Source organism: Mastigoproctus giganteus, chromosome 10 (assembly GCF_048544385.1).
Source record: "Mastigoproctus giganteus isolate SK-2022 chromosome 10, ASM4854438v1, whole genome shotgun sequence".
NCBI lineage: Eukaryota > Metazoa > Arthropoda > Arachnida > Uropygi > Thelyphonidae > Mastigoproctus > Mastigoproctus giganteus.
In genome coordinates this window covers 158,681,445-158,695,483 of record NC_143584.1, presented here as the reverse complement: position 1 = coordinate 158,695,483, position 14,039 = coordinate 158,681,445, and the positions used below count along the sequence as shown (strand labels likewise).

The 14,039-nt window shown below is 39.5% G+C and overlaps 1 protein-coding gene across 1 annotated transcript in view; it reads right to left on the bottom strand.

Annotated features, from left to right (window-relative positions):
* LOC150079411 (putative serine carboxypeptidase CPVL) overlaps positions 1-11,029 on the bottom strand; it is a 31,149-nt gene extending 20,120 nt beyond the window's left edge. Inside the window, exon 1 of the mRNA XM_090383055.1 lies at positions 10,729-11,029. Within this exon, the coding sequence (XP_090239181.1) occupies positions 10,729-10,974 (246 nt within the window). The 5' untranslated portion in view covers positions 10,975-11,029. The remainder of the gene's footprint in view (positions 1-10,728) is intronic.
* Between the last annotated feature and the right edge of the window lie 3,010 nt (positions 11,030-14,039).

Genomic DNA, 14,039 nt, shown 5'->3' with positions numbered 1-14,039 from the left:
CGTATCCTCCCCTTCAGTGGAGGTATCCCAAAAGTTCACAAATCCATGAATAGAACAATATCAATCACAAGACAACACCCATCCCTCAATGGGATGATTGTTGTCAACTAAGACTCTGACTCAACTTGGTGAAAGACACTACAGAAGACCAGAAGAACCTCATCTTGCCCTGTTGAGCACCTGGACTAAAGGACATCCAAGTTGTCATATGACTTAACATACACTGTTTCTCTCTTGAATGATGCTTTCTTTCCCCTTCTGTGGGGAGAGGACACTCGCCCTCCAACTCCTCCCCTTCCCAAAATCTCTTCCCTCTGGTGGAGCACAGGCTTGCTCCAATGCAAGCGTATGGCCATCCTCTCTATCGGCGTCTGACTTCCTTTTCTTCCCTCCAGTCGTCAGCCTTCACACCCCCTTTGCTGTTGACTTTCACAGCATTTTCAGCCCTACCCGTCCAAATTTAACAACGTCAAAATATCTTGCTGGACCCATTTAGGCATATAGAAAATATTATTTCAGCGTATAGCCCCTCGCAAGCTTCTAAATTATTCTAACAAATGCTAATCACTAACCGCGAGCAGCACTTTTTTTTTTTTTTAGGTTTTAGCCACTGAAATCAAGAAGGTGGGTCGGAAAACTGCTCGCTTCGGGGGATACAAGGATTAATAGATTAACAGTAGCCACTGGCAGAGGTGAAAGTGATTCTTGCACTGCTTCTATTGGAATGAGCAGAAGCCTGGAAAACAAGATGCAGGATATTTCAGAGACTGCCAGGAGTCATTGCGGTACATGTAAACACATGGGTTGTGTTAGGGTAACTGAGAAAAAGAACAGGTGCATGTATAATTGCGTGTACACCAATGCTAGGAGTTTGGTAAATAAATTTGATGAATTTGAGGTATTGCTCAAAGTATCAAAGGCAGATATTGTTGGGATATCAGAGACGTGGTGTCACACAAATATAAGGAATGCAGTACTGGAATTTGGGGAGTACAACGTCTACAGAAAGGATAGGAAGGGAGGAGGGGTTATGCTATTAGTTAAGAACACATAAAATCCAAGGAAGTGAAGCCAGTCGACATCGCTGGACAGTGCAGTGTCGAGTCAGTTTGGTGTGACAAAGAAGTCACCAATGAAGTAATCACCAATGGAGTAATCCATTCAGAAATCTTGATCTGAACAAAACACAATCACTCTAGGGCGTAATTAAAATACGTTTCGGGACTTCTCCATAGAAGCAGCTCGGGATGTCCGATTCAGGAATTAAAGAACTTAATACACTGCTCGAGAAATTAACAGAATACGTAGAAAGCGTGGTATAACTTGTGCAGCTTGCGATGAAGTGGGGGAAAAAATTTGGTCTGGTAGTGAACCATAGAATAACGAGCAAATGAGGAGACAACGGGAAACTTCGGACAGGTATGAGGGACATTTATAGGGGTTGCATGAGAATTTCCAAAAAGTTCGCGTTACAGAAGTCGATGCAAGATGCTCAAAAATATGGTCACATGACATAAGTACGACGTATGATCCCCTCCACGGATAAACATGCTCGGTATAAGGGGTGTCCATAAGACACTGTAGCAACAAATTCATTGTTTCTAACAACGCAGACCTTACCAAGTGACCGATGAGTTGGCTATCGGCGTTCAATTCGATGCCCAAGGGCGTTTCGGACACGGTGGATCGGATGTAAGTCTTGTGATCGTGCGGTCCACGCCAGTCGTTGGATATCTTCAGTTTCAAGATATTCCTCCGCCACTTGAGCTCCATGTGGTATTGTCGTACATGAAAAGAAAATCTGGTCCAACCGCACCCGTAAAAGTTCGCACATAGGGTTCGAGGATCTGTTCTCAGTATATCTGCTCAGTTACGGTACCCTATCAAAAACATGAAGATAAGTACGGCCGTTGATCATCATTCCGCTCCACAATAGAACACCGCTTCCACCGTAAGTGTCCCTTTCTCTGATGTCTGAGGGATGGTACCGCATTCCTCGTTGTCTCCAGATAAAATAACGTCTAGAATATGTTTGTATGCCAAATATCTGTACGGAATTCATCAGAGAATAGACCTGTACTCAATTTTGTTCCCTTTCATTGCATCCTGCACAAATTAACACACTACGTGTTCTGTTAATTTTGTTGAGTAGTGTATTATTTTATTTTAAGCAGATTTTAGGGTTTAGCTTTAGAATTTACGCCGAGGCAGACAAAGCACAGTATATTGTATCTATAAATTGCGTTTATTCTCTGGTTGTTGTTTTGTTTTTGCCAAAGCAACTAAGAATATGTAGTGCCGTCTGTACCTGTAAATTGATGTACACTGTGGTTGTTTTCCTGTTTTGCCGGATGACAAATTTAATGGTACAAGGGGTAATTTCCCCTTGATCGTACTCTCACGCAGTAATGTGCTATGATATTTACGATTTTAACTCCTCCGTTGAATTTTCGCAAAATTTTTATTGTGCAGAACACAATTATTCAGGCCTGTTTTTCACAACGTAGACGAATTAGTCGGTCTCAGGCAAAGATTACATATTTTTTCTCCCAGAAAATCGGATTTTTTGTCCAGCAAATAGGCAGATCAACTACAGTACAGATAAATTACAGACATGGTATATATGGCCTGTATGATCTAAGTTGCCGATGCGCCTCAAAACCCACAATAATAACAACATCGTTTCTGTTTATTATGGTTTCGTTTATTTACTTTAATCACCCCAGGGCTCACATCTGGTGAGTATGGGCTTGGCAAACCCAGGGTCCTTAGCTGGATATCGTCATTCTTCTCTTTCTTGCTTCCTTGGTGATTCCCTTCTCTCTCTCTCTCTCTCTCTCTCTCTCTCTCTCTCTCTCAGGGTAATGTGGGAATTTTTTTTTTTTTTTTTTTTTTTTGACTGGTGCAGCATAAGCCTCAGGCTTCCTTGCACCATATGGCTAATAATAATAATAATAATAATAATAAGCACTGGGAGATCAAAATTGAGAGTAGGAGTGTGCTATAGGCTTTTGCAGACGACATAACCCTGATCTTGGAAGCTGACTCAAGGGCTCAGATGGAAACAGCAGCAAATGGAGCCCTATCCATCCTTCGGGAATGGACCAGAAAGCACCGTTTGCAAATCTCTCCAACCAAGACTCAATCCATTCTCTTCGAAGGATACCTAACACCCATTAGGCCTGCACAAATTAAAATTAACAACAAAACCATAAAACTGGTCATGGAACTAAAGCATCTGGGAATCATTCTCGACAGTAAACTATCTTTCCTACCACATCTGAACTATATCCAAACAAAGACGAAGAAATGCGCAGCAATGGTGGCAAGGATCGTCCGCCGGGACTGGGGCCTATACAGGCACACACTCGCCCTCTCTACAAAACAGTCTTCATCTCAGCAGCTACATACCCCTCAGGTGTGTGGTTTAACAAAGCTACAAAAGCGGCAAATAGCAGGAAACTCAATATTATTCACCGACCAGTTCTTCTTACCATGATGCGTGCCTGTAACACCGTCTCCACCCACGCCCTGCAGGTGATCACGGGGACCTTGACTCTTGACCTAGAGGTGATATGCACAAGCATGCTGTACCAGCTTGGATGAGGAAAGAGCACGACATACAGGGACCACATCACAGACCCCACTGGGAATCGATCTGCAGAAAAGAAACGACTACAAAACTACTTCCAATCCGTATGGCAACAACGTTGGATATCCTCAAAAGGGGTGATAGCTCGCGAGTTCATTCCAGACGTACAAACAACGTATTAAAAATCGCCTTCGTCGTTCTCCCCGGGACTCTATTGCATTTACTAATTAACAGGACATGGTTCTATACACAGCAAGCTAACAACACTGGGAATAGTCAACAATCCATTCTTCACATGTGGATCACAGGAGACCTGGGACCACCTGATGTATGACTGCCAACTCTATGAGGATCTCCAGGGTCTATTCATCACTGGGCTACAGTTTATCCCTGAAGACAGAGAGCCCCACATCCTAGAGAGTGACATCACCTACACAGCATTCTCCAAATATGCCCAAAGTCTCTTCACAAGAAGGCTGACCCTGCTGCAACCATCAAACCCACTTGACTAGACAGCAACCCGCTACCACGAAAACTACAGTCCAACAAACCCAAGCAGCAATGACTTGTTGCCTGAACAGAGTCACCTGACCACAATAGGATAGGATGATGCCTCACGAAAATCAGAGCAAACCAGATTAAGACATACCCATCCCTGGATGTCATTCAAATTCCGAGGCGACTGACCACAGAATGCAAAGAAGCCTGGAGAGATCTCCACTTCCCCCACAAGTCACCATGAAATGTGACAAACTGAAACACGACTACTGAATGATCAACAGATCCGGCCAGTAAACTCCACTTCCCGGACAAGAGTGATGAACACTGGTCTTGACTACCATTTGCACAGACTACAATCAAGACAGAATGGATGGGACCTGAATCTCATGAACGACAACTACCTGAACAGACCTCTGTGGAGGCTAGACGGATACCACTGGACTTGACAGTGCAGCTCTGCTGCAAAGCGCCTTATTGGCCATCTAAATCGAGCTCACTGTCTCGATTTACTTTATACCCTCCTCCCAGGCGGGGAGGGATGGTTCTCCATCTCCTCCCCTTCCTACCACCCCTCCTTTCCTCTGGTGGGGCCTGAGCAGGCTCCACTGACCACTGGGATCATCTTCTTTGTCGTCCTCATTCTTTTGTCTTTTCCCCCTATTCTTCAGTCTCCCTCCCCCACTCTACGTATACACCAGAGTACGCCCTAAACATCAAAATTGAATCATGCAAAATTGAACAGCACACGACTTTTGGATACCAATTCTAGCGTTTTCTCCCTTTTTATTTTATTTTTTATTTTATTTTTATTTTATTTAATCAATTTTCATTTCATTTTATGTTTTTTAATTTTGTTTATTATTATTATTATTTTGTTTTTTTTTATTTTATTTATTTATTTACATATTATATATTTTTTTAAGGTCCTAGCCACTGAAATCTCAGGAAACTAGGTGGCAGGACCTGCCACAGTAAATAATATTTAAACTACTGGGTACCTGGTTTGCCTCCACTGGGCAGAGTGTGGTCAACGTTGGGTCCCATTGGGGGCCCAGCGGCTAAATGACCAGAGGAACAACGGTACACGACACCACATATACATAATCCATACACTTTTAAACCTCTGGAATTGACGGTGTTCTGTTTCACAACCACAATGTACAACGCGGAGATGGGGGAAACCCCCGGTGCCGTTTGACACTAAACACACTCTACACTCTACCTAAACGTCACATGTTGAAACATTGCATGCGACCTTAACATTGATCCTAAGGATGAAAAGAAAAGAATATATGCTAAGTTAATGGAAATCTGGCAAGTCAGATGGACGGATAGTATTATCCGTCCAAATGACTTGCCAGAGTTGCCTTAAAGTTATTAATCTGTTTTCAACAAATAAAAACCAAAGAATGGATTTTGTTTTTAAATAAAAGTCAAGTCTGTTAATGGAAAATGTCTAGTTAATGTTTTGTAGTATTTTTAACTTGCTTATTATTATTACTGTGTATGTCTACATGCAACTTAATTTAATGTAACTTTAAGACGCAGTACCCTCAAACATCAGAGTCACTAGCCGCCACTGAAAATAAATAACGTAAACAGGCATTATGTGTTGGCTTGCGTGTTTGATTGTAAATCAATTTCAGTATACAGTACATTGAGCTTCTAAATCTGTGAAGATTTATTATCATACGAACAGTTCTCTTTGGAAGTTATGAATTACTTTGTAACAAGAATAATTTACAAGTGATATTCCTCCCAGTGTTTTTGTTTCTTTAAGAATTGTAGTAACCTTTCCTGTGACTGACTTGTAGTAGCCACTGGGGAAAAATCGTTTCCTAAATAATTTTTTTTAAAAAGAATTCCATAAGAGCAATCACGAAACAGAACAGGAGAAAAAAAAAAAAAAATCGGTTTATGCTCACGAGGCGAAAAGTGTTTACAATTTCATTGTAACTATTTTATTGCAGCTGATTTACTAGCGCTAGATAACAAGGGGCCGTGCGCTGTTTTTTTTTTTTTTTTTGCACGATTAAACGAGCTTGATCCCCTATTGTATGAATTTGTTTTCTTACGTTATCTCAGGACGCGGGGAATCACTGTTAGATTATAATGAGTTTATTAATATAATTTTGTAATTGCAAAAGTTTCGATAGTAAACTCATAAATAAACAAACATCGACATTCATAGAATTATGTATGTGCCTATATAATAATTGTTAATAAAGCCTATGAAGACTTCCTTAACAATTTAACTGTTTTATGGCATTAATAAAATATACCATAATAATTACTTTGCTATTATTATCATTAGCTATATCGTGCAAGGGAGCCTGAGGCTTTTGCTGCACCAAGCAAAAAAATATATATATAAAATAATAATAAAAAATATATATGTATATATATAATTATACGTATATTTGAATAACGTTTAAAATAGTTGGAAACTGAATCTTTCATAATAAAAATAAAATGAAAAGATACAGTAACCGTCAGAGGCAGCAAAAAGCATATTCCTCTACAAACATGATGCTTGAAATAATACCATAGAAATAAATTATTAGAATAGGAACTTAAAATAAAAATAATGCCAGCAGTATGGCAAAACAAGAGCGAAAATAACCAGAATTAAACATAACGATAAACCAACAGGGAGGGAAGAGAGGGTTAACAGGAGTAAAAATATTGCAGCAGAAAACTCTAAGATAATTTGGAACATCTAAATGTAAAGATAATAAAATAATAATTGATTAAATTTCGAAAGCCAATTAAATAGAAATTTAACAGCACCCTTCCTCTGACGGGCACCAAGTCCAAATTTATGTGAAATATCACTAACAGAGACGTAAACCACTACAATAAAATAAAACAAAAATAACCAAAAATAGACTGAACATTTTTGTTTTATTTTATTGTAGTGGTTTACATCTCTGTTAGTGATATTTCACATAAATTTGGACCTGGTGCCCGTCAGAGGGGGGCGCCGTTAAATTTCTATTTAATTGGCTTTCGAAATTTAATCAATTATTATTTTACATTTTAGATGATCATCTTTACATTTAGATGATCTAAATTAATTATCTTTAGAGTTTTCTGCTGTAATATTTTTACTCTTGTTACCCCTCTCTTCCCTCCCTGTTGGTTTACCGTTAAGTTTAATTTTGGTTATTTTCGTTCTTGTCTTGCCATACTGTTGGCATTATTTTTATTTTTAATTCCTATTCTAATTTATTTCTATGGTTATATATATATATATATATATACACTGGTGTGCAAAACTCAAGGACCAACACTATTTCTAAAGGCTACAACCACAAAATCTTTACTTAAGGTACTCTTTACTGATGAGAGTAAATTCAGTCTCAGCAGCGATTCTGGACGTTAGCTAATCTGGTGAGATGTTGGCACACGGTATCACCCCGCCAACATCACTGAAAGTGATCGATATGGCGGTTGAGGAGTTCTCGTCTGGGGAGGGGTTATCTTCGATGGATGTACACAACTCCAGATACTGGAAGGCGGTACTGTAACCGGTGCACACCACTGTACTCAGGTAATCTTTCTCCATGTGCGTCTGTTCCGAGTTGCCATTGGCCCCCAGTTCGTGTTTATGGATGATAACGCCACACCCCATTGCACTGCAGCTGTTGATATGCTTTTGGAAAGTGAGGACATTGTTCGTATGGACTGGCCTGCCCGTTCCAGCGATCTAAATCCCATCCAACGCATATGGGACGCTCTGGGGAGACGCCTAGCGGCACGTCCACACCCACAAGAAAATGTTTACCAGTTGAAGATGGCGCTGACAGAGGAATGAACGATGTTACCGCAAGAACTTATCAACAACATTGTTCTATGTATGGATAGGCGGTGCAAAACCTGCATCGACATTAAGGGTGGACATACTCCTACTAAGGGTCACCTCTTCCCTTTGTTCCATTTTGGCAGTGATGCATCTGCACATGTCAGCCAGTGCGATGTTGCCATTTTTGAATAAAGTCCCTGTGTACCGTTGTGTTCCCGTTGTTGTGTCGGTGTTGTTTCCTTCATCATTTCTGCACCTCACTAGGTTCCTTTGGTATGTTTTTCCCATATCCAGGCCATTCCTATGAGAAAGCTACAGATGAAAAACTGATTGGTCCTTAAATTTTGCACACCAGTGCGCATATATATATATATATATATATATATATATATATATGTGTGCAAATATATACACTGGTGTTCAAAGACAGTGCATCACCCTTTAAAATTCTAATTGTCGTACAAATAACATATGGCAGTATTTCTTACAGATTGCATCAGATAAGATTGACACGCGTAGGGGATGACGTAGTATTGCATGAGCTGTTACTTTCAGCTATATAAGCACGCTCTGCAATAGTTGCAGTCATTCCTTGCTTGTGTCAGGATGGCGAGTTACATGCAGTTGACGCCACGAAGAAAGAGTTCTGTTGCTTTACGTGAGGAAGGATGTTCTTCCCGTCTTATTGTTTATAGACTGTCTTGTAATCAGTGGACAGTGAATAGATTTCTTTCCAAACTCAATAATACTGGTTCTGCTTATAGGCAAAAAAAAAGGAACCGGATGTAAAAACGAGTCTCTACGGCAAAACAGGACCGCATTTTGAAGCGCTTATGCCCTAAAAACCGTAAAGCTCAATCTGAGCTGAAAAGAGAATTGGAAGAACATACAGGAGTGGTAGCAAGTGCAGTAACAGTCAGAAGACGCCTCTTCAAAAATGGACTTTAGCCCGTTGTCCTAAGAAGAAGCCACTCCTCACACAAAAAATGAAGAAGGCCCAATTAATTTGGTGTAAAGAGAATGTCAAATGGACTCCGAAGCATCGGAAATCAGTTATTTTCTCGGATGAGAAGAAATTCAACCTGCATGGCTCTGAACGATTCACTGTAGACGTGGTGAAGAATACCATCCAAACTGTATGGTGTGTACAGTGAAATTCCTTACCAACCAATTGATATGGGGGATGCATTTCGTATCACCTGCAGTTTATAAAAGGTTTCGTGAATGCCAATGGATACCTGACTATATTGGAAGGCAAATTGCTGCCAACCATTAGAGACCATTTCAACCTGCCAAGTAACTGCATCTTTGAGGACGACTCTGCTCCTTGTCATCAGGCGAAAAGTATAAGTAGGCACTTCTGTATTTACTTTAGTTTCATTTCTGCATTAGAGGTTCGACAGTAATGTGTTTACATTTGTTAGAAGTGAAAACATGGTTCTAAGAGCGGTCCATTACAACTGTTAGCTGGCAAGGAGACAGCTCAGACCTGAATCCTATAGAGAACTGTTGGCATCGTGTGGAATCTGCAGTTGTCAGAAAGAAACCAAAGACCCTTTGTGAACTTCATGAAGCCATAATTCGTGTTTGGAACCACGAACTATCAGTTGATTATCTTCAGAAATTGATCTTGACAATGCCTCGACGGTGTGCTGCTGTCATCAGGGCCAGAGGCGGTTCAACTAAATATTAGTTTGCACCTGGTGAACTTTTCATTTTGTTTTCTATTTAAAATAATAAACTGAAGCAAATTGAAGACTTCTAATAACATTTCAGACATAATTGTATTTGCAACCAATATACAACAGTTTACCAAAACTGTTGTATATTGGTTGCAAATGCTCATTTTGGAATATTTTGAGAGAGCCTGTCAAATATTACCTAGCTTTGCCTTAACTATTGATAAATATCTTTTGTTTATATTTCTATTTGTGATGCTAGTCATTAATGTAACTTACTATCGCGAAAAAGGGTTAGAAATGTGAAATTTCTAGGTGATGCATTTTCTTTGAACACCAGTGTGTATATATGTATATATATTCCTAAGTTACCCAGAAATATATATATATATATATATATATATATATATATATATATAGAGAGAGAGAGAGAGAGAGAGGCTTGGTACACCCAGGGTCCTGAGTAACAAAAACAAAAAAAATGTGTTTTTTTTTTTTTTTTTTTGCTATGAAAGTACATAGGTCTGTGCTGTTGTCCGGGACGGCGTTGACTTTTTTGTGGTCTTGCCTCAAGTGACATTTCGGCTCAGCGGTTTTATTTCCATTATCCGTATAATACGTCAATATTAATTGATTTAATCATTCAGTCAAATTATTCAACAATTTTGTTGATTATACTTCTGTAGTGTGCAAATGTTAGACGTATACAAACATATGAGAGCGCATATCTCATGTAGTTGCTTGTGGTAGTGCTTGCTCAGTTTTAGTATTTTCTGAAGAACTGTTCTCTATGTTCCAATTATTTATTTGCTCATGATTCCGTAGTCTCACAGTCAGTTCCAGTTTTCACTATATTCGCATTAGAAGCACTTCCAACAGATCTAGTTTTATTCTTCTACTTTCTAGGTTACTGGTGTCAGAACAGGATGGGCCGAAGTTCTCATACTAAATAATCAATATAGCAAAATCTTGAGCTTTGTAAGCATTCTATCTCTTTTCTATGTGTCATACCTTAAAGAGTAGTAATTGACATATCTCGGTTTGACCAAATATGAGTGTAATCGATACGCAGCTTTGAGTTTAACTGCTTATAGCTACAGAAAAGATGCAATAAAAAGAGTGAGAAAAATAACAAAAAAACAATTTCTTACTATTGCAGGGAAGAACCAGAAGAACATATTGCTGTTGTATTGCTTGTTGACAGTTAAAAATCCGCTATAACTATCAACGTGGGGTGCACCAGGTAACCAACTGACTTCACTTAATTGGCGTGCCTTTTCAAGTTGGCCAGCTGCTATCAGTGGAGTGAGAAACAATGGTTTTCCATATTGTCCAGTATCTGAATTACTCGGTAAAGGAACAGGGTCTGGGAACATTTTCCTAAATGGTCCTGCCATTGAACATCTAGCAAGAAGAACACCGAAATATAATACGATCAACGTTGACCTCGCCATTTTGTTCTCATTTATGCCTATAGACGTTCTAGCAATATATCTAAGTTAAAATAGCCTTTATCAGTAAAGGGAGTCTCTACAAGAATACGTTATAGATTAAAAAAAAAAAGTTACTGTACAAGGTTCGAAGTCCGGTTCGGAGTAATTGACTGTCATGTAAAACATCAGTTCCGCTCATGTCGCTTACATCTTCCTTTTAATCTCACTCTATGTGATTGTTAGATGGAAGAAATAATGATAAAATAAATTTTTCATTTCTTTACTGTAAATATTATAAATACCATATTAATTCCGAAAAACTCTTTCATTACATGATTTTTTGCGCCATTATTATAAAGAAAACAGAAATATATCAAGTAATAATATATGAATCTTATGCTCTTCCCTACACAGGAAATATGGAAATTAAAACACAGTGAAAATTAACAGTTAAATTCTCTAAAGTTAAAATTAAAAATCAAAAGTAACTCTCTGAAGTTCGTTCTTCCGTCAAACTTTCATACCAAACATTGCTTTAGTGTTTGTTGGACGAGTTATTTATAAGAGTTCAATGTTTATTTGCTTAAATAGTGAAATGCGCAGATTTGATATCAAATAACCATTATCAGTATCGCGTTTACGCATGCGCAATAGAAATGATTACGCAACGTCCTGAACATGGCATAGATCACAGAGTAGTACTACTCTGTGACATAGTTTACTGATGTTGCTCTGTACAGTTCGTATGATTGTCGGTGTCACTGAAAAAAACCCATAAAAATTCCTCACGTCCTCGAACGCGGATCTTTCCAGCTCCACCTTATTATCAAGATTTCACTTCTTTACTGTAAATAATATAAATTCCATATCAATTCAGAAAAACTCTTTCATTACATGATTCTTTGCACCATTATTATAAACAAAACCCAAACATATTAATTAATAATACATAAAATCTTATGCTCTTGCCATGACACATGCAAAGTACTGCATATGGGTAGAAGTAACCCCAAAGAAACGTACCAACTGTGTGGTACTACACTTAAGGGGGTGCCGACCGGGCTAGCCGAGTGGGTAAAGTACCTGCCCGGCAACCCAAAGGTCGCGGGTTCGATTCCCGCCTCGGGCTTGGATCAAAGTACTGCAAAAACCTTGGGGGTTCAATATGGCCACAGAAGCCGATGCGCCAACAACTACCAAATCAAAAAAAAAAAAAAAAAAAAACAACTTAAGGTGGTAGAAAATGAAAAAGACCTGGGAGTAATTGTGCAGTCAGATATGAAGTTTTCTGAGCAATGCAGACAGGCTGCCAGGGCAGGTCATGGGGTTTTGTCAATGATATATAGGAATTTTGCTAGCAGGGAAAAGGAGGTGATTATCCCTCTGTATAAGGCAATGGTCAGGCCATGCCTTGAGTACTGCGTACAGGTCTGGAGGCCTCATTTTAGGAAGGATGTAGATTTACTTGAGCGTGTACAGAGAAGGGGAACAAGATTGGTGAGGGGAAAGAAGGGATCCTCTTATCAAGAGAGGCTTAAGTTCTGCAAATTGCAGTGGCTGGAGACTAGGTACCTGCGCGGTGATCTGATTGAGGTGTATAAGGCCTTGAATGGGTTCAGCACACTGAATTCTGATGGGATCCTTCCACTTGTTCAGATTACGAACCTAAGAGGGCATAAATTCAAATTAAGAAAGGACAGATGTAGAATAGATGTGCGGAAATTTGTCTTTAGCCAGCGGGTGGTTAATTGCTGGAACAAACTTCCATCTGTCGTTGTGGAAGTTGATAGGTTGAATAAATTTAAGGAGGAACTGGACAGGCATTTGGAGGGAATGGTGTGATTTTTTTTTTTGGCTGATGCTGCATAAGCTCATACATTTGCTTTCTTGCATCACATGCCACTACTACTACTACTACTTCTACAAAACCCAAACATATTAATTAATAATACATAAAATCTTATGCTCTTCTCTACCCAGAAAATATGGAAATTGAAACATAGTGAAAATTAACAGTAAAATTCTCTAAAGTTAAAATTAAAAATCATTACATGATTTTTAATTTTAACTTTTCTTTTCCACCCGGTGTGGGAAGTACGGCGATTCTACCAACTGTGCTACCCATGAGGGCAACAGAGAGAGTTCCTCGACCAACAATAATAAAATAATAGTATGGAACACAACCACCCCCCTTTCACTTGGTAAGTAAAAAAGATAAGTATATACATCACGTTTTTAATTACTGCTCCTTCAATGATTACATTGGTGTGCAAAACTTAAGGAGCAACACTATTTCTAAAGGTTCCAACCACAAAATCTTTACTTAAAGTACTTTACTGATGAGAGTAGATTCAGTTTCAGCAGCGATTCTGGACGTCAGCTAATCTGGCAAGAGGCTGGAACACAGTATCACCCCGTAAACATCACTGAAAGGGATCGATATGGCGGTCGAGGGTGTCCTCATCTGGGGAAGCGTTATGTTGGATGAACATACAGAACTCCAGATACTGGAAGGCGGTACTGTAACCGGTGCACGCTACTATACTGAGGTAATCCTTCCCCATATGCCATTGGCTCTGAGTTAATGTTTATGGATGACAACGCACCCCATCGCACTGCTACTGTTGATATGCTTTTGGAAAGTGAGGACATTGTTCGTATGGCTTGGCCTTGCTCATCCCCCCCCCTCCGATCTAAATCTCATCGAACACATATGGGACGCTCTGGGGAAACGCCTAGCGGCACATCCACACCCACCAGAAAATGTTCACCAGCTGAAGGTGGCACTGACAGAGGAATGGACGACATTACCGCAAAGACTTATCAACAACATTGTTCTAAGTATGGACAGGTGGTGCAAAACCTGCATCGACATTAGGGGCGGCCATATCTACTACTGAGAACCACCTTTTCCCTTTGTTCCATCTTTAGCAGTGATGCATCTGTATCAGACAGCCAGTGCTATGTTGCCATTTTTGAATAAAGTCCCTTTGTACTGTTGTGCTTCCGTTGTTGTTTCCTTCATAATT